This window comes from Calidris pugnax, unplaced genomic scaffold (genome assembly GCF_001431845.1).
Source record: "Calidris pugnax isolate Ruff unplaced genomic scaffold, ASM143184v1 scaffold209, whole genome shotgun sequence".
Lineage (NCBI taxonomy): Eukaryota > Metazoa > Chordata > Aves > Charadriiformes > Scolopacidae > Calidris > Calidris pugnax.
The window spans coordinates 2,646,855-2,667,787 of NW_015090978.1; the positions used below are offsets into that span (position 1 = coordinate 2,646,855).

Here is a 20,933-nt window from a genome sequence, read left to right on the forward strand (position 1 = left end):
GTGTTTCTAGACGTTAGACTCACCGAAATGGAGTGTTTGTAGGCTCAAGTAAAGTTTTATGGCGAAGCAATGCAGGACCAGCAGCTAGGGCATCTTCAGAAGCATGAACTGAAATATAATGTTGAGGTGGACCCCCATAGAGCTCAAGACGTCTGAGAAGAACTTGTTCCCAGCGTTGTAGTGTTTTCAAAACTGCATGGCATATCGGAGAGCTAACTGGAAGCTCTAGAAAAACAAGTGAACATTAAGAAAAAAACCTTCCTTCCCCATTATTACCTTGATGGGAGATACATTTCAGCCTTCAGCTGTGGAATTATTTCAAATATCTCCAAAAGTAATCTTTATTCAAACTGCAACTTGATATTTGCAAGTATAAAAAGATGAACTGCTTTGTGCTGTCATTGCTAAATACAAGAACAGACTTCTCCAACACTGGTAGAAATTAAACATCATGGAACAGATCCTCCAGGAAGATATAAAGGCATATGGATGACAGGCAAGTGATGAGAGGAAGCCAATACAGCTTCACAAAAGGCAAATGGCGCCCGACTAATCTGATGGCATTTTATGATGGACTGACTACACTGGTGGGCAAGAAAAGAACAACTGATATCCTCTACCTTAGACTTCTGCAAGGCCTTTGACATGATCCCATGCAACATTCTTACCTCTAAATTGGAGCAATATGGATTTGATGGACAGATGGACTATTCAATGGATAAGGAATTAGCTGTATGACAGCATCCAAAGAGTTGCAGTCAATGGCTCAATGTCCAAATGGAGATCAGTATCAAGTGGTGTCCCTCAGAGATTAGGATCAGTACTGTTCAAAATCTTTGGTAATGACATAGACAGTGGTAGTGAGTGCACCCTTTCATCTTGACTTTATCTGCAAATGTTGTATGTTGCAGTTGGTTTGCCAGAGGGAAGGGATGCCATCCAGAGGGACCTTGACAGGCCTGAGGAACTGGCCCATGTGAACCTCCTGAAGTTCAACAAGGACAAGTGCAAGGTCCTGGGGCTGGATCAGAGTAATGACCAGTATCAATACAGACTGAGTGATGAATGGATTGAGAGCAGCCCAGAGGAGAAGGACCTCAGGATCCTGGTAGATGAAAAATTGGACATGAACCAGTAATGTGTGCTTCCAGCCCAGAAAGCAAATCACATCCTGGGCTGAACAAAAAACGTGTCCATCAGGGTGAGGGACATGATTCTGCTCCTCTAATCTGCTCTCATGAGACCCCACCTGGAGTACTGCATCCAGCTCTGGGGCCCTCAGTACAAAAAAGACATGGACTAGTGGGAGTGGGTCCAGAGGAGGGCCACAAAAATGATCAGAGGAATGGAACATCTCCTGTGAGGACAGGCAGAGAGTTGGGGTTGTTCAGCCTGGAGAAGAGGACCTGTGGTGAGACCTTATTACAGCCTTTCAGTACTTAAAGGTGACTTAGAAGATAGACAGACTTTTTACTAAGGTCTGTAGTGATAGGACAGGCGTAATGGTTTTCAACTAAAAGAGTGTATATTTAGATTAGATATAAGGAAGAAATTTTCTTTCAATGAAGACAGTGAGACACTGGAACAGATTGCCAGAGAAATTTTGGATGATCCATCCCTGGAAGTGTTCAAGGTCAGGTCGGATGGGGCTTCAGGCAACATGATCTAGTGAAAGATGTCCATGCCCATGACAGGGAAGTTGGACTAGATCATCTTGAAAGGTCCCTTCCAATCCAAAGTAGGGATGATTTAACTTGACTTACAAAAAACTATAAGGTTTCCACCAAGAAATAAATATTGTAAACATTCTTGTATGACTAAGAGGCAAAGAAAAAACTAAGTATGCAGAGACTTCTGCTAACTACTGAGAACTCCTTCTCACCCACTCATCTTACCCACCCACCATGTTATTTCATAAATATACCTGTATGATAAGCACTATCAGAGAATTATTCCCAGATCATGGAAAAATTAAGAACTTTTGAACTTAAAATAAAGCTACGCCATATATATTATTCAACATATTTCTGATTTTAAATGTGGTTATTAAGTACAAAAAGACAACTCTGCTGCTTATTACCTGAAAGATCATGTCCAGCCAAAGGGTAGAAAATCTTCAAATTGTGAAGTACCAGCTGAACCATTGCCAATCTCATCAGTGACCAACTAACAAGAAAGCACTAGTAAGTCATTTACTAAAACGAAAATTATTTTTTCTCACTTATTCACAGTTAGGATTTAAATTTAGAGCGTTAAATCCTCATTATAAACTGCTGATAGCTACAAACAGTATTTTAGAATATTACAGATACTTTGAATTCATAAGTCACTATATCATGTACTAATAAAATCAGTAAAATAATCATTGTGAAAAACTAAGTCTAGATAATGCACTGCCATGAAATATCAAGTAACTGGTGTATTATCTCAAAAGTGAAAAGTCAGAAATTCAAGTCCAGCCATTTCAGAAAATCTCGCATTCTAAAGGAGTTACCTACCTGTATGAATTTGAATTAGAATGCTCTTGATTTTGTGAATTTGATGCAAACACATCTCCATCAATATCTTCATCATCTTCACCACTTTCCTGACTCTCTTCTGAATCATATTCCACTTTAGTTTGTGACGGAAGAAAAGGCTAAAAATTTAAATAATATTCCTTGAGTATCTTCAAGCCAACATCTATTTTTAAATTATCTTTTTTAAAAAAATCATTAGAATATTAGTGGTTTTTTTTTTATAAAAAGCAGGCATATCATTATAATCAATTAAGTAACATTTGGAGTTTGTACCACATGAAAAAAGCAACTGTCTATAAGCATTGCCTCCTTTAACAGCTTAACTATTTTTTCCATTACTCAAAATTCTAATGCTGAAAATGAAAATACTAACAGTTTTCCAATTCTTATTTTGCTTTACTTTCACATTAGATATATCAAATCACATGCAGGACACACAAGCTTGTTTTTGTCAGTGAAAAGCCAATACACCAGTGTATTTTCTCTCTAGTTCTTCAAAGGGCTCAGAAGACCAGAGAAGAAGAAAATCCTATCCCCTCCCTTCAGAATTCAATATGTATGATAAGTCCATCATCAGTGCTCCAGAGTGTTACTCTGTATTTCCAATTTCCTTTTTGTCCTTACTCCTAATATACTGCTTACATATTTATTTTGCTGATATGGCAATATTTGATATAGAAATGTGCCATATGACTCCATACAATTCTGTAACTTTCTATAAAGAAAGATCTGCCACAGCAGACTTTACATAAGGCAATGCAGTTTGATTTCTGTTAAGTATACACGTTCATTTCACTCATTTGAAACAGATGATAAAAGCTGGTCACATTTCCTTGTTTATCTAAATAGTTGATCCCTGATTATCTACACATTTGTACTCTGCAACTGTAAAATGCAACATGTGTTGTTCATACCATTACCTGAAAACAAATTAATATCATAACAAGAGGTTTTAAGGAAGTTGTTTAAAAATATCTGTAGCCAGTGTTTTAGAAAAAGCTAAATATGAGTAAGAAACTTTCTGGTTTTATATCTCACATCTAAATTGATGCATAGATTAAAGAATAATAAGAAGAAAATTACCATGCAAAAAGTGACTGAGGATTTTTTTGTACAGTTAAATATTACCTTTGCAATGAAATAATCCCAGATGCTAAGCTCAGGAGGAATAAATCTTTCTTTGTAAAATGGAGATTCTTGCTCTCCCAGTGGCAATGCAGGCGACTGAGAACTCTCTTTTGTAGAGGTTTTTGATGAAAGCCTGTAACGTTTTTGCTGTTTCTCTCCATCATCTACAGAGGAAGAAAACACAGTGTGTTGCTTTAAGTTGTCTGCTCCACCTCCCTACTGCTTTTATTAAAGGTATTTACAACAGTAAGTAAAAAACTTCCCCATTGCAAGTTTTCAGAATTCAAAATTCACTGCTGTAGCAAATAAGCATAGAGAATGTTAAAACACAAATATGCAAAAATAATATATAACTAGAACTCCAGGAGGGGAAATCTCCCCACACAAATAATATAGAACAGTAGGTATACCCATAACTGCATTAGATAGTTTTCTTCCTAAAACAAAGATGACAAATATTGTTCCTCAAGCAAGAAGGCTGAAGAACTAAATTACTTTAATAACCACTGCTGAATACTTATTATGTTTGGGTTTTAAGACAAGCCAAGAGCCCTGGTTTTCAGAATATATAGTGCAAATATCTAAGCTTGCCATTCCTATTCCAAGTTTTAACTCTGTGTCATCTTTATTGTTTTAACTTTCCTTATTCCCTTTAAGGGCCCACAAAACTAATGTTTACTAAGCTTCTGAAATTACTCTCTCCTGTTAATAATGCTTGGGATGGCAGAAAAAGAGCCAGTATCCCTATGTATGCCTGGAGTGAACTATGACAGAGAAGTACTTCCTACACCGTTATTTTTTGGTTTACATGTTTTATCCACAGGAGACTTTTGAGTCTTGACATATGCCAGAAAGACTATTTCCTTCAAAACTCTCAGGCTTACTCCAATCACTTGAAAACACAAGGTCTAACACTCCAGACAACAGAAAAATAATGCTTATGTAAGAACAGTTATAATCCACATACAAGACTTAAATGCTTGTAACACAAGCTGAGCCAACTGTAAAGGCTGAGAGGAGTAACAGATAAGTTGACTTCTTCTAAAAAACAACTTTGGGGTGGTTTGCTGTTGGTTTTTTTTAATACTTCACAACTATGATTTTTTTTATTTTATGTGTTTTCCAAGTGGGAAAATTCTCTGCATTCACAGTAGTTGCCAGATTTTTTTCGTAATTTCTGGTCATTTTTGGACCAGAAAAAACACGCTTTTCCAAGGATTTTCAAAAGCATGTTTTACTATCTATGAAGACGACCATTACCACTACAAGCAACTGAACTATAAAATAATTTATGTATAGAAACTAATAAAAGCTGAAGACAGCATCTCATCTTTAATCTTAAACCACAGATGTTTTAAATCTGCATTGCACTACTATACTGTATCATATTTTTTTCCCTGTTAGTGATATTATTTGCAATCCACTTACCTGTACTAAAAGTTGCAAATATAATAGCTGCAGTACAATGCATTTTCATTTCATTATTTAAAGCTCATCAGCTAAGGAAGAGCATGCACATGCATCACTGTATGAATTTTTAGCAGTTGCTTAAAAAAAATTTGCTAGGCATAAAATAAGGAAAAAATGTTGCATAATACAGAAATAATAAAGTATATGCTTGCAGGTTGTTTTTCTAAACATAATTCAAAAAGCAAACGCTTTGCTTTAAAACAGTACTTTTTTCCTATTCTGTTAGATCATTCCTTGCATTTTTAAGAATAATATAGGCTAGCCATTGGGAAAAAAAATTAAAAGTCAGTATTAAGGAAAATGAAAGTAAACCCATCTAAGTGGTTTGGAATACATACTACTAATGCTAGTTTCTTTTTTTTTTTAATTCTAAAAAAAAATCTTTATCTAAATTAACAAATTCATTAAAAAGCTGACTGTCATTTGGGATTTCAGATCTCCATTTATATTCACTTTTAAATTTCTCACATTTCTCGTTAAAACTCTTTAACTTTTTTTTGCATTCAAAATATTTATCTTCAGTTCCATTACATTTATAGGACCAGTGTAAAATTTACACTATTTTCCAGGAATATTGGAGTATTTCAGACAAGGAAATTGCTTCTATTCCTGCCAAGATCTAACATATGCAACGATACTCAAAAGACCTAATGCCCATATCACCTCCCTTCCATCTTCATAGAAAGAGCTAAAAGGGAGATCTCTTTGAATTTCCCAAAAATTAAAATGCAAGTTAGAGTTAATGTGTTTTACTAAAGATTGTGCAGGCATAAAGCACCAACACTCCAATACGCTACGAAAAATGCAAGTCTTCATTAAGAGATATAAAATTATTAAGTCCTCCAAAAAGAACAAACGACCATCCTCGATTGCAGGCATCAACAAATATCAGCACTGTTGAAGCCCAGAACAGAGTGGAATGACAGGCATGTCAAAGAGATACTGATTTTGAATCACACCTCGAGTCATTTTAGGAAGCATAAAGCCCTGAATAGATTTCTGTAATTCTTTAGGAAGTTATGAAAGCCAACTAAAACAGCAGTCTGGTGAAAGTCTACACTGCTGGACATTTTGACTTCAAACCTAGAAAGAATTTTCATTTTGCAAGGTGACAAATCTTGATGTTTTCAAAATAATATTCTGCTTACTCATGGGCAACAGCCCATGTGGCCAAGGTGATGAATTTAATGAATTAGCACTCAACCGTAGCAATTGCAATTAAGTTCCGTAAACTGCAATTTGATTACTGTATGTACAAAAGATTGTAAATTCTTTGTTGTATTTATGCACCATTTAATGAGTAGTGATTCACTGAAAAGCTCAAAAGCAAGTATATATTACACTCTCAGGCATTTTTGAAGTCATATATACATCGTGGGCATTTCAATAAACAGTGAATGGAAACCTCTCAAAAAATTAGTTAAGCACAAAATATTTGGCATACACAAACTTTGTTGACATTCCTGTTCTGAGCATCCAAAGCTTCTTCTGCTGAGCCAAAATAACTCTATCATTCCATTCACAGTGCAAATACTTCATGTCAAACGTATAATCTGTTTTAATGGCTTACTTAACCAAGACAGTAATAGTGAGAAGGCAAAGACTTTAATATAGAATAGGAAGGCCACACAAGTAATGAAGTACTCAGTACTCCTAAGTACCATAAAAAAACCAAAAACAAGCCCAACACTGCAGCCTCTAATTCTGAGCTGGAATTCAAGGCAATTATTCTCACATTAAATGTCAATGTTTCCATTACTAATAATATCACAGAGAATTCTGCATTAAAAGAGAGCAGTTTGCATGGCTGTTGTTAGATCCTTATGCAAGCTGGTTTAAAACATGAGGAATCTGTACCTTTTTATTTATTCTGAGATTTATTTTTAGACTTTATCTCCAGGAATTGATTAGACTTTTTACTGTTGTTTCTGATTTGCAGGCACGTAGTGCTGTTGGATCTAGCCTGAAGCAGAAAGTTGCTAGTCTGCTACTAATGCTTGTTGTTCTGTTCCAGATTCTGGATGCATCATATCTTACAGTAGGTACAGCAAGCAGATAGATACAAGAGTTCTAAGGGTCTGGTTTTTCTTTACAATTGCCTGAGCAGAAATTAGCCAAACACTAAATTCATCTTCTGCTTAGATGCTCTGTTACTCTACTTCAGAAATTTATAAAATCTGTAATGGCAGCATGTTTTCTAGGAGACCATAAATAATTGTTTGTGGAGAGCAAACAAATTCATTCAGAGGATCTAAAAGAGAAATGCATGCATAAGGCCGAACAGCAGGACTGTACAGCCTATGGATACATTTTTGTGCATATCTTCATTGTCCAAACATCTGGTTCTCAAAACCTCTGGTATGTCAGGCAAAACTCAGTAAGAAAATCTGTAATTTCTCCCTAGCAAAGCACAACTATAGTACTCTGAGTACAAAGTATTCAAATAATATTTGTGTTAAAACTTCTTTAGTTGCTCATAAAGTTACAACAATCAGCAGAGAAATTTAGACTATTAATAGTCATGAATTATCAGATTACTGATTTCTAGATCTGAAACCCAAAATGACAATGTGAAGTCTATAAAATGTATTTGTAAAATACTCAAGTTTTGGAAGCACTTTTGCATTTCATTTACTCTTACAGCATGGAATAATTGAATTTATTAAATGAAATTATGGACTTCTAACTGTTAAAGCACAATTCAAACTTTTCCTTAAGCACCCTCTGGATTACAGAGAACTTACCATCTCTATATAGACAAGTTACAAAACCGTTTTCTGAGAGTTTTTAAGAGAAATACATCCTAAATACAATTCTGAAAAGATCTACTGTAATGAACAATAGTTATTTTTCACATGCTAATTGCCTCTTTAAAAATAATTTTAATATATAACGTAAATTCTCAAATGCTAACCCAGTTTGTCAAAATCATTTGCTGCAACTGCAACGAGAAGAAACATCTGGAAAGTCTAACATATCAGGCAGTTCAAAAAGGCATTCATAGTGCCATGCTTTGTCTGATCTTTACTGTGAAAGAGGCAATAAAACAAGTTTTTCATACAAACTAATTCCTAACAGAGGTCAGGATTTTACAAGAATACCAGGATCAATTTTTGGTTCCTGTCTTTTCTTTTGTGTCTAGAGGAAAAATTAAGTTTATTTAATAGAAATTTTATATCCAAACCTATTATATGCTCAAGTCAACTAAAGAAAAGAGCAGAAAGGGAAATCACATAACTTTATTGGCCAGCACTGTACATAGTACTATAATCTCTTAAAACAATGTTTTAACTTAAGAGATCAACATACACATTCAGGTGAAGTGCTGAAGAACTTGGGGGGAAGGGCAGGGGGAGGCTACATGCAAGATATATATTGTTATACTAGAATTTTTAGTGTTAAGAATTTTTGGCTTTTGATCTCCATTGAGAGTGAAAACATATCACAAAAATCTAAACAATTTGCTGAGAGTCTATCTTTTTTCTTTCTTTTTTTTCAAAGACAGAAATATGTTCCTCCTAAAATCCTTCCCCTAAATTTGTTCTATATAAACATCCATTAAAAACAAATAATAGATTTAACAGGATTATAGAATTACATAGGTTGGATAAGACCTGGTGCAACCCCTTGCTCTGAACAGGGCTGACTGAGGCGACTGCCTAGTTTGTTCAAGTTTTGAATAACTCCAAAGATGGAAACTCCACAACCATTCTAGGTCCCTTTTCCAGTGTTGGAATATGCCTACAAATTCGTATTTAAAAAGGTCCCTTCTTCCCTTAAATTTTCAGTCTCAGTTTCATGATTCTTCCAGCAACAATTTTACTAATTCTGTGATTCGACAGCCAGCATTAATTTTTAAGAAAAACATGCAGTAGACAGGCATTCAGCATACATTTCAGAATACAATTATCTTATTTTAAAACAGTAGTAGCAGCAGCATTAACACATCTTAGTATACAGTTACCAACACCTAGGAAACTTAGAATTGCGAACAAAAGCCAATTATGCCTTCCAACAATTCTGATATGGCAAATATATTTACCTTAACAAAATGGTAATTAGAAATATTTATTCAACACCATAGAGAAAACTGATCAGCTAAGAACTCACTTTTGATTAAAGATCTCTCTACCCTGAAAATACTCTTCTACATGTTTGACAAAGTATCTGTTTAAACAGACTACATTTCCAGTTTTCCTTGAATACAAGATATTTTTATATGCAACACACACTGAATATTAATAATAACAATATAATAATAAAAAGCATAGTTTAAGTTATATTTTAAATATATATATATTCAGAGGTGATGCACAAAATCACTATAGTTAAGTACATTTATCTTTACAAAATCTTCCTTTTTAAAAATTCACGCAGTCTGCAGGATTGTTTCCCTTGATTTTATGGAAGTTCAACTAAATTATAAAGCACAGATCTGTACCAAAAAGAAAAGCATTACAGAATTCATTCTGGACCTCAGGATAATTTATAATCATCTGAATTTAAAACTTGAACGTTGCTTCCTTTCCTAAAGGGTTCTTAAGACTGTCAAAACTGAACACGACACCTTTTCTTTGTAATGTCTAGAAAGAACACTTAGAAATCCACATGCATAATAGTGCTTATATTCGAAAAGCAAAACAAGCAGCTCTCCAACAAAGATATGAAACACTTCTGATCCTTTCAAACCATGGTCAAAGTTATTTTATAATTGACAGTGATTTCCAATGAAGTGTAGTAAGAATACAACAGCACCACCAATTTTCTTTTTTAAAAAGGCCCAATTCAACTGTTGCTTTAGTTACAAATCTTCACTTTAAATTTTGATGTCATGGCTTGCAAGCAGAAGTTTTTCTGTCTTTCTACATAGGCAAAAAAAATAAAAATCACACATAGCAAACTGCATGTAGAGGCCTAGTACTAAATCTAGTATCTTGCCTGAAGATTTGGTAGGACTATGAGTACTGAAGGCCGTAAGGGATTTGGAAAACCCCACACATTCCATGGAGAACACTACTACCTGATGTGGGCTAGGCATTGGGAAGTGCCTACCTGCCAAAGAGAGAAAATATACTGTATTCGTAAAATGGGAATATATTCCTGTTATGAGAGAACTGGAAAGTTTTAAAATGAACATTAAAAACTATGCTGTAATAGTACTGAAAATTTTCTCTTTATGATGAACTGAACCCCCTCACATCACAGTATGAATAACATACATTAGTTGTGCTACTTGGAAACCTTATTTCAATAACATTCATGACTGCTTCTTACTCTCTTCTACACAATATCTATGCTAATTATTTTAAATCCTTGTTTCTCTTTGCAGATCTAAAACCATATTGAACTATTAGTCAACATGAACCACTTAAAACCATTACTCTTAAGCTTTCAGCAGTGACATAGTTCTCTTAAAACACCCGTAAGACAAATATAAGCAAAACAACAGAACTAACCAGTTTTTGTCTTTAATTGCAGTTGTCCTCTGCTGGGTGTATGAGCTCCTCCTCCAAAGATAGCAGACCACATTTTGTTGTTAAGTGGATGAGCCATAATTCTATACAACTCATTGCTAGAATGTGTTGCTAGGCCATGGATGAACAGACTCAGGTAGATTGCGGTTAGAATTTCACAAAGTAAAACTGTGAGACCTGGCTGGGCTTCCTCTCCAGCAGAATTCAAGAGACGTATTAGAGCTGTTATTCCTATTTATTGAAAAAAAAAAAAAAGAAAAAGAAAAGAAAAGCATATATATGTGTGTGAATACTCTGGATTATGATGGGTATTTTGACTAGTAACTTACATTGAGTACCTTCTAGTGTAGAAAAATTTTAAGTCTTAGAAGGAATTCAACTCCAAGAGAAAGTGGAATGCTACTTATTTTTAACAGCCTCATGTTTTAGACTAACAGTTAAACAGATATATAGCAACTTTTCAAGAACAAGAGGGAAAAAAAAGTCACAAAAAGCAGCACTCAAATTTTGAGATAACTCTGAAATAAAATACTGGCAGGTTTAATTCAACTGCTTGGTACTGAAGCTCTACGATACAACATTTAGTTACCTCACTTAGATGAATCTTTCTTCGCCCCATGTCTCAAGCTCTCTTTTTTTCTCGTTCCTCAATTCTTTCAGCAAAGGGCTAGCTCTTTATCCTTTACTTTTAATCCAGCGCCTCACAGTATATTCAATACATAGCACCCAAATCTTACACTTAAGATAAAAATGCTAATCTGCTCTTTGACTTTTCTGTGGCACTTGTTTCACCAGTTAGGTTTATAGATCCAGCATAATACTGTAAGATGAAATGCTTTACAGTGGTAAAACCAACCACAAATCATGGTCATCGACTTGAACTATGCACTGCCTGACAGGTATTCTTTCACACAAGTACTATGCATTATGTGGTTTTCTTATGTTCCTACAAAGAATTGTTGTAAAGAGTTTCAGAGAACTGTGTCACTTTGTGGACATAAGAGAAAATACAAATAGCAGTGGCTAAAAAATTCTGCTTTGTGTCATACTCTCCCATTTGCACATAAAGCATGTGAAGCTATTAAGAAAAAACCCAGAGAAATCGGTTTAAAGTGATGCTACCTATAAGCACAACTGCTAACACCACCTTGTCTCATTCATTAGAAATTTAACTCTGCAACTAATGAAATTAAAGCAGAACATATGACAATCTGATTCCTCTCCAAAATCCGTAGATTCTGTGACAGAACACAAAAGATTTTTCTGAATGTGAAATTTTCTTATTGAAAAAAAAATCTCACAATATGAAAAGCATATTTCTTGGTTATGCTTACATTAAAACTAGTGCTGCAAACTGAAGATTGTACAGCCACATATTACATAGCTTACACTTTCTCTAATGTGACCAGTGTAGTTTCATTAGCACAGATCCCAGAACCCATTAAGAATTACTTGTTCTACATGGGTTTTAGAGGTAAGCAAAAGATAATGCGTTGTCATAATAGTAATAATAATGATGCATTGTACGTTTCTCATTGTCAATAGTTGCAAGTTAGTTCAAAAGCTGTACATAAGCTACAATCATTCTAAGGTGGTGCACAAACTAAGATACTCATGAAAAGGACTTGAAAGACTAAGGAAGCAGAGTAACATTGAGACTGATCTGCTGCCTGCAGGGGGAGCAGGTAGAGCACACGACAACTCTTCACCCTACTTTCCATTCACTTGCCCTTCACTAGAGTGCCCACTAACATTTTTTAGCAAGAGAAAACAATATTGAATCAACTTGTCTTAGTGAACAACCAGAATTACTAGCTTAAAAATGGAGATAGAATTTTATCATAATAGCTTATTTGTACCACACAGCTGTTACAAATGCTACTACAAAGTGCAAAGCATAGCTGCGTACTCTTACAGCGGCTCCAGACAATTAAGGTTCCCTTAAGAGTTAAAAAACGAATCAACTCTAGATACCTGGCCACTGAGCAGGTGATGTATTGGGAGTCACCGTTTCTTCTAAGCTTGCTGTTCTCAGAGAATGGCGCTGAGTCAATAGCACTGTCTGATACACTGTTCCGGTGAACTGATTTGCTTGAAATGAGCTGTGAAACAGAAAAGTGGGATGTTGCACTTATAGAATTTATGTCAAACTATTAAAGTGATAGCCCTTTCTAGATGTAGGCAGTTGTAAACACTGCCTTCTGGTGCATTATCTATTATATCATCACTATAGTGAGACGATGTGTTGAGCATTCTCTAGAAAGTACTTTTCATAGATCTTTACCTGTAGCTGTGGCCATCACAAAGACATTGGTAGATACAAGCAGAGAGTGACGCTGCTAAGGTATGCATTACGTAGATCTGTAAGACAGAAACGTAACTTAAAAAAACAGACTATATTTTTCTCTATTAATATATATAATGTTTCACAAAAACGTCTGAGTTTAGTGCACTTTGCTGATAATCAGATTTTACACTTACAAACAATTTTACTTAGGTCTAGGATTAATATGTAGAGTTTATCATTAACATAACTGAAGTAATAATCACATTGTCATGAAGACAAATGTAACACTGATAACGTAGTACATGTCTTCTGTAACAGATCTTGGGCAAATATCCAGTCCTGAGAGAGACCAATCTACTTCACCTTGTCCAACCAGATGCTCAGCACCTCACAGTAACAAATAATCAGTGGATGTTATTCTAGCCCAAGCTAAGTACTACAGAAAATATTGATATTCCAGAGTTTTATTACTTGTCCCGTGTAGGCACATCAGAAAGTTTTCATGCTATCAGAAAAAGATGCATGACTTCAGCAAACTGGACAATGACAACAACTACAAACACAACAACTATAAATAAATAAAATACGCACCTTGTTGTTCTGAGTATCTGGGTGAGGTGGTGAATCGAGGTTTATTATGGCATGTAATATATCATGAGTTAAGTTACCAAGATGTAGCAATGGATTAGCCACCACTGTTTTGGCACTAGCTGTGCAAGCGAATAGGAGAGGTACAGAGCTTTGCTCTGGTAGAGGGCTGGAAGGTATCTGTATTGACTGCTCCTAAAAACAAGCAAGAAACACACATGTAAAGTGATAGTATAGCTTCCTAAAGGGAACAGAAGAACTTTTGAAAGAGGGGAAGGGGGTTCTAAACCAAAAAACCCACCATAACCCACAGAAAGCGTAACGTTTTGACAAGTGTTACATTTATTATAAAATAAATGCATGCTATAATAGGAAAACTTCAATAATAATAGAGAACACATTCAAAAGAATCTACAACATACCAAATGCAGAGAAAACACAAACTAAGCTATCCCACATACCTGCTGAGATTCTTGTAATAGCAGAATTAATTCCATTCTCACAGATGCCAAACCTCCTCCATGAGAACCATGAAGTATACAGTAACTAAGGAACATTCTCAGGAGAGACTGGTATTTCAGAAGCCATTGGCGTCTTTTCTGAAAATCTTCTTTCTGTAGCATAGCTTTTTGTTGGTCAACTAAGTCTTCAGTGTCTTCATGTAATGCAGCCTCCTCTGGCACCACGCTAATTCCTGACTGTATCTCTTCTACTTCAACACTGTAATCACAGGTCTTCTGAAGAGCTACCACTTCTCTTTCAAGCCACTGATACAACTGATACCTCAACTTCCCACCATCTACCTCATAACCAGTGGACAGCGTACGAAGCTCTACAGTAAGAATTTTCAGGCATGCTCTAAACTTCAGCTGTGCTGAAATTATATCTTCTGATGGACTTAGAACATCTTTGTCATCAACTATACTCAAAGATTCTGTGCAGCTAGAAGTTGTTTCATATAATTTTTCAGTCTTATTCAGAGATTTCAGCTCTTTCATTACCAGGGAAGAATCTTCACTCTCATCACTTTCATCACTGTCTGACTGTAGTTTCAATTGTTCATCTTGGAATACCACACTTGGCTGGCTCCAGTCAAAGGAAAGAGTTGAGCTTGAATGTTTTCCTGATGAACAATCTGAAGATGAACCTAGACCATTCAATATAGGCTGTGACCAGTCAACACTGGAAGCCTGGTCTTTTGTTACCAATTCTTTAACCGGAGAAGATGGTGAGAAATCTTTACTAGTATCCATTAAACTAGAGGATCTACCAAATGACTTTGACCTCTTGACAACTTTGGGCATCTTTGATAACACTTCTAAGGCCAACATAGGACAGCCAGCTTTTAGATGAGCATATGCAGTGGTGAAAAACAGCCGTCTTTCGCTTAGGTTGATTTTGTCAGCTAATCCATTTTCTACCGTTAGGCAAATATGTGTGGAAGATGTGTCAGAAGAGCCAAAATGACGTCTCAACAAGAGAGGATGTGTTCTTAAGTAGTTATAGAAGTTAAACACTGCAGGGTTACAACTTGATGAGCCATCTCTTTCATCTGAAAAGATATTGCATCATGAGGAAAATCTACCATTCTGTATGAAATAACACACCTGCCAAGTTTTAAGTTCATCAGAAGGCTATTGAGTCTTAATATTTATTCTACTGTTATCTTCATTGCATCCCACTTTTCACCTTCCTTTGCACCTTTATCATTTTATTATCGTGGAAAGAAGGACACTGCTAAACCTAATCACTACCAAAAATCGAATCTTGAGTGGGAGAGCAGGTAAAACTTTTTATTTAAAACAGCTGCCATTTCTTTTTTTTTGCAGTAAGGCCAATTCTGCTGCAGTTAAACAAGATCACATTCCTGTTCAGTTTAAATTTCTGAAGTCTCCATCACTAAATGACAATAAGATGTTATATCTTACTAAATATTCATGTCCAAAACCACAACATGAAAATCCCTGAAAAGATAAAAGTATCAGCACAGGATGATTCACAAAGCTTTCAAAGAGTCCAGTTTAGCTGATGTATACTCTTACTGTTTCCTCTGTCAGGAGTTATGGCACAATTACAGATAATAGGAAGAGGTACATGAAAGACCACCTTTTAAGTAAGAAATTAAGCAAAACACCACAAACAAGCCACTGAACTGATTAAAGGATTAGTAACATTTAAAAATAATTTTACACATGAGGATGTGACCAAGACAGAAACAAATGAACACTATATCCCTTATTAGATCAAAATAATCCTGAGGCTTGCCACTTTAACTGAAATAATTTTTTAAAATTGATTACAGAACTCTGGGGATTCAAGTCTTCATTTATTCCCGTCAAGTTTCTCCCAGTAGCCAGGACTGAAACGAGCTAGCACGCTAACTAATAGGGACTTGAAACATTTAGGAACTTTAGGAAATAATACCAGTGGTTCTCAGAAGGCCTACAAAGCTAGCAAGTGAATAGGGAAAAGAATCACTTTAGGAGAGTTACATACTATTTCAGGTACCACGTGGGCCTCTTTGTATCATAGTAAATATCAAAATCTATTCTATGGCGGTTTATCATTGTGGTCACCCATTCTTCCCAAGGACTAACAGCTAAAAAACACCGTGTCTTCCGGGCTCTGCTACATAACTGTGCAATTAGAAGTTTTTTCTAATAAGGTTGTGATGGAGTCAAATTAACTAATGAAGTTAATTTGTCTCTTCGTCTTTCAGCAGCTGCTGGAAAAACAGCTACGTGACTGCAGGGTCATTCTCATTATCCTGACATTCACATAGTTAAAGGATAAATTAAGTATCCACTCATGGGATACAGGATAATAACAATACAGTCACCACATTTACTATAAAAACCACTCATATAGCGACAGTAAGCTATTTACTAGCAATGGTGAGCAACTGTGCAGTACCTGATCTTGCTCAAATTATGCTTTAAGAAACTACTACTTACACGAACAATAGTTAAAACCAACCTAACAGGCAAAATACTCATTCTTACCTCCTTCATCTTCAAAAGAATGTTTAATCAAAGTGTCAAGAGCCTTGCTATAATCTTCTAAAATCCAATAAGCCATACTTCGCAGAAAAGGGTCACAGTGCATGTTTCCTGAACTCTCTTTTCCAGGAAATGCACTTCCCAAAATTCTCTTCTGTAGTACAGATTTGTAAGTGCTAGATACTTCAAACTCCGACTCATAAAGTCTTGATATTACAAGTGCCAATTGAATGTCATTCAGTTTTTCAAGGCAGACCTAATTGAACGTAAAATAACATGCGAGTATATTTATATTAATATGTGAATATATATACTTATATTAATATGTTAATATTTATATTATATTCGTAAGACCAAACATTATAATTTCTCCTCTGGTTAAAGTGATCACAAGACAGGAAGTGACATGAATCTGTTCAGATTGAGATAATTAGGTCTATCAATAGCATAAAAACTAAGCAGGAACTATGCAGAATAGCTGTAGCAAACTTCTATACGGAAGATTTGATCTACAATTTTTTCAGTTTAAGTCTGACATGACACTATACCTTTGAAATCAATTGGTTTCAATAAATCATTGTCAGTGTGCACATACTGCCTTTTAAAGCTGGATGTTTTGGTTACAAAGCTTTACAGAACAAACCCTTCATTATCAAAGAGATTAATTTCCTCCCAACTTTTCAATTCAGACAGATCCAGGAAATTATTTTTTTTAGCGAAGGGAATCTAGAGGCCAACACAACCACTACCAAAAAGCCTTAATTTTCAGATATGGAGCTTCATAAAGAAAAACTATGTTGTATTCGTATATGACAGGGCAGACAATATGAAAGCAAGTTAATGATAGGTAGGCCTCTTAATATTATTATGGAGAAATTAACCATGAGACTTTTTAATGTCACTAATATGACAGCGAAAGCTAAAACAGAACCAAAATGTAGAGGATTTGTATTTGTCATTAATTGGGGTGGGCAGAGAATACAAACAAACCAGAATCAGGGATCATACTAATAAAAAATGCAATTCACATTCAATATATTTGTACGTTTCACACAATAAAACAGTGTTAAAAATGTTTAAAGTTCATTATTTTATTACCTCCACTGCATCTTTTAAGTGTCCTGCCAACAAGAAAAACGCTGCAGAATGTTCAAAACGCTGTTTGCCAAGCAAAGAAAAAGCATTCTTTAATGCTGCTTTACGCCATCTGTCCTCAGTGAAGTTGTTTCCAAAAAACTGTGTCATTTTAGTATCTTTTTGGGACCTGTACACAGAACATCATTGATAAAAATATTACATATTTTACTAGATGCATTATGGCTCTTTGTTTCCTCAGATGCCAGTAGAATTTTACACATATTTTTGTTAAGAAATGCAGAGGCTCTCAAACTAGAAGCACAGGAAGTTTCATATTTTGAAATGAACTTTACTAAATACAAAAACTAGTGGTAATTTCAGTTAACCTGATACAACTACAGAAAAGCTCATTTTTCACAGGTGAGCTCTTAAAAGTGATAATGCAAACTACATTTTAAAAAGTTTGCTACATTGAACATTATATTACAAAACGCCAGTTTGTAAGACAGAATTAATTCAGTCCTCTGAGAGTAAAGTAAAATTTGTTGCAACAAACACTCTTCTAGCAGATACCCACACAATATACAAGTAGTATACAAAAGTAAATCAGAATTAAGCAGTGATTGAAGTTACAGTAGATTTGAGATTAAAACTTGAAGCATCTACCTTCACAAACAGCAACTAAATTACTTCAGTAAATCCAAGAAGTATAAGAACTACCCATTCAATGTAATGACCGATTTAGAAATTGAATCTCAGCTCTCAATAGTAATATTTGTGCTTCTTTTGGATTACCATCACATTTAACTTTTTTCCCCAAAATTGTATCAGACAGTATGAAACTCCATGTAAGAGTTTGCTTGTCCTCTACCTGTATAGTCCCCAGATCACGGCCTTCTTCTTCATTGCGAGGTAAAAAATGGCCGCATCAAGTGGATCATTGTTTCGCTGAAAGGCTGCTTTAGCCACCTGTGAAGACAGTTCAACAGTAAGAAACTGATCAATATTTAAATGAATCTTAAATGGGATTACTGTTACTCCTGGCATCCCATGCCCCCTAGTGCTTGGAAGTTCTCTTTAATATAGGATACCTCCTTTCACTATGACACAAGAACATGTGAAGATACCCCAGCTTCAGCCCCTTATTTTTGTTTGGTAGCACGTAGCTAATGCTTTTCCGGTTCTAGAAGCTTTTTGGCAGATCAAATGGGAATGCCTACATCTGAAATCATAACAAAATTAATTTATTAGTTGCTCTGGTAATCAAAGGACAGATGGAGTCGTGAAGAACAGGTTGGGACCAGTCACAACAGAAGAGTTGTTTACAGGAGATTACTTTTGGAGGTTGGAAAGGAAAAAGGGGTAAGTGGCAGCAAGAATAGTCCAAGACCCATGTAAAGTAACCTTTAATGCAGGCCCAGAATACTTGGAATTTTTTAAATGCAAGCCAGGTAAGTTTCATGAAGTGATGATTAATTGCTGAAGATTGAAAAGTAAAAGTAGAGACATGCATTTTACCACTTTGTGCTTTGTAGTCAAAGTATCTTGTGCATGTCATTTTCTAGCTCAACACACTTGGCTTTTCCAAGAGCTTAAAATAAGTGATAATGAGGTTAGGCTTACTGCCGCATCTGTCATTATTAAAATACATATTTAAAAAACAAAACCCACAAGCAAAAAACAAGCCAAAACAAAGCAATAGGAGGTTTTGCTATCATGGAAAAGTATCAGTTTTCAAGACAGACGTACAACATCTTAGCTGACCCCACTTCCGATAAGTTTCTAAGGAGAACCTCTTTCTGTAACTTGTTTCCTAATTTTACTATAAAAAACAACTATATGCTCTATCTGTATCTTGAGCATCCACAATAAGGACAGTACACTGCCACCTTGAAAATGGAGTATCTAAAAAGCCCAAATGTACTTCACACTCGAATTTGAAACCTAAAGTACTAGATAAAAAAATAGTTAGATACAAAAGTTCATACTCATACAGTAAACTATATGTACAAAAAGAATACAGCACGAAACATTCAGAAATATTGAACATATCTAAAAATTTAAAACCATGTAAATAGAAGGTAAATACCAGAGACAGCAGTTTGAAAAAAAAATTATTAATTTTGTTTCAGAATGCTTTGTTTACCTTTTCTATGCATCTCCGCAAGCTATGGATATTTCGAACCCACCATCCTATACCCATAGCTCTGAGTTCCGACCACGTTGGATCCCCTTTCTGCACCGCAGGGAGCATGCTTAGTAGTTCTTCTTCCGCTACTGAATGAAATGCCCAGGCAAAATGACTAGTAGATAAGCCTACAAAATAAGCCATTAAAACAAAAGATAATATAAAAAGATAATATAAAATAATCCAGAATCTGAAGTCAAGGGGGTGGGAAAGGGAAAAGCGAAGAAGGTTGAACTGTTTAGTCTGGATTTCTAAGTGCATTGCCGATGAGGCAACAGAAATTTAAGAATATTTGTAAGCACTACATACCCAAATATTTAAGAAAGCTCATACAGATGAAAAAATCTTTTCATCTGCAAACCCTTTATGTAACGAAGTTTGCAAATAACAGAGTTACTGACTGAAGCTCAAAATATACTTACCGTGGGTGGGATTAAGATTAGTCATGATACAAAGAGCAAAGTACTGACTAAACTTTTCAAAGTTTTGAAAGATAGCTTCTGTATTTTGACTTGGATTAGAAACTGCAAAGTTTCAAATAATCACAGTAGAAAATAGGTTTGAAGATAGAGATACAAAAGAAAACTGGAAAAAAAAAAATCACAAGAGGAAGAAAGCAATTTCTAAGTAGCAGTGTAGGCGGCTATAGATAATTGCAACCCTAGTGAGAACCAGGAGATGCTTCTTTGCACAGAGGCACACTCAACTGCACCTCTGCAGATGTCTTGGAAGCACTTCTTACTCTCAACAGTTTCTGAGCTCAGTAGAAGCAGAAGTATCTCAACTAAAAGTATTCCATCAGAAAGCTAACTCAGTGGTACTCTGTTTCACTGAATTTCACTGAATTTTTTAGAGTTGGAAGGGACCATAGAGATCATCTAGTCCAACTCCCCTGCTGAAGCAGGACCACCCAGAGCTTGTCAAAGCATGTTACTCAGGACTGCATCCAGAAAATCTCCAAAGAAGGGGACTCCACAGCCTCCCTGGGCAGCCTGTTCCAGGGCTCCGTCACCCTCACCATGAAAAAGTTCTTCCTCATATTCAAGTGGAACCCTTTATGTTCCAACTTGTGCCCGTTGCCCCTCGTCCTCTCATTGGCAACTACTGAAAAGAGTCTGGTTCCCTCCTCCCTCAACCCGCCCTTGAGATACTTGTAGGCATTAATAAGGTCTCCCCTCAGCCTTCTTTTCTCCAGACTAAAGA

At 35.6% G+C, this 20,933-nt stretch overlaps 1 protein-coding gene across 10 annotated transcripts in view; it reads right to left on the bottom strand.

Moving 5' to 3' along the window:
- The window catches only part of DMXL1 (Dmx-like 1), a 71,593-nt gene that overhangs the window by 18,465 nt on the left and 32,195 nt on the right, over window positions 1-20,933 (bottom strand). For 6 of the 10 annotated variants that reach the window (XR_001413296.1, XM_014953433.1, XM_014953431.1 and 3 more), the window contains 14 exons: window positions 19,689-19,858; window positions 18,414-18,511; window positions 17,564-17,729; window positions 16,469-16,721; window positions 13,928-15,018; window positions 13,470-13,661; window positions 12,876-12,952; window positions 12,566-12,693; window positions 10,574-10,822; window positions 10,056-10,169; window positions 3,648-3,811; window positions 2,499-2,638; window positions 2,081-2,166; window positions 24-225 (listed from right to left, as the gene is read on the bottom strand). Coding sequence is in view for 9 of the 10 variants with exons in the window: in XM_014953433.1 (XP_014808919.1) it covers window positions 24-225; window positions 2,081-2,166; window positions 2,499-2,638; window positions 3,648-3,811; window positions 10,056-10,169; window positions 10,574-10,822; window positions 12,566-12,693; window positions 12,876-12,952; window positions 13,470-13,661; window positions 13,928-15,018; window positions 16,469-16,721; window positions 17,564-17,729; window positions 18,414-18,511; window positions 19,689-19,858 (3,130 nt within the window). In the remaining variant the exon portion in view is untranslated. Of the gene's footprint in view, window positions 1-23; window positions 226-2,080; window positions 2,167-2,494; window positions 2,639-3,647; window positions 3,812-10,055; window positions 10,170-10,573; window positions 10,823-12,565; window positions 12,694-12,875; window positions 12,953-13,469; window positions 13,662-13,927; window positions 15,019-16,468; window positions 16,722-17,563; window positions 17,730-18,413; window positions 18,512-19,688; window positions 19,859-20,933 lie in introns of those variants that run through there. The other 4 variants (XM_014953434.1, XM_014953432.1, XM_014953436.1 and 1 more) reach the window with 3 other exon arrangements.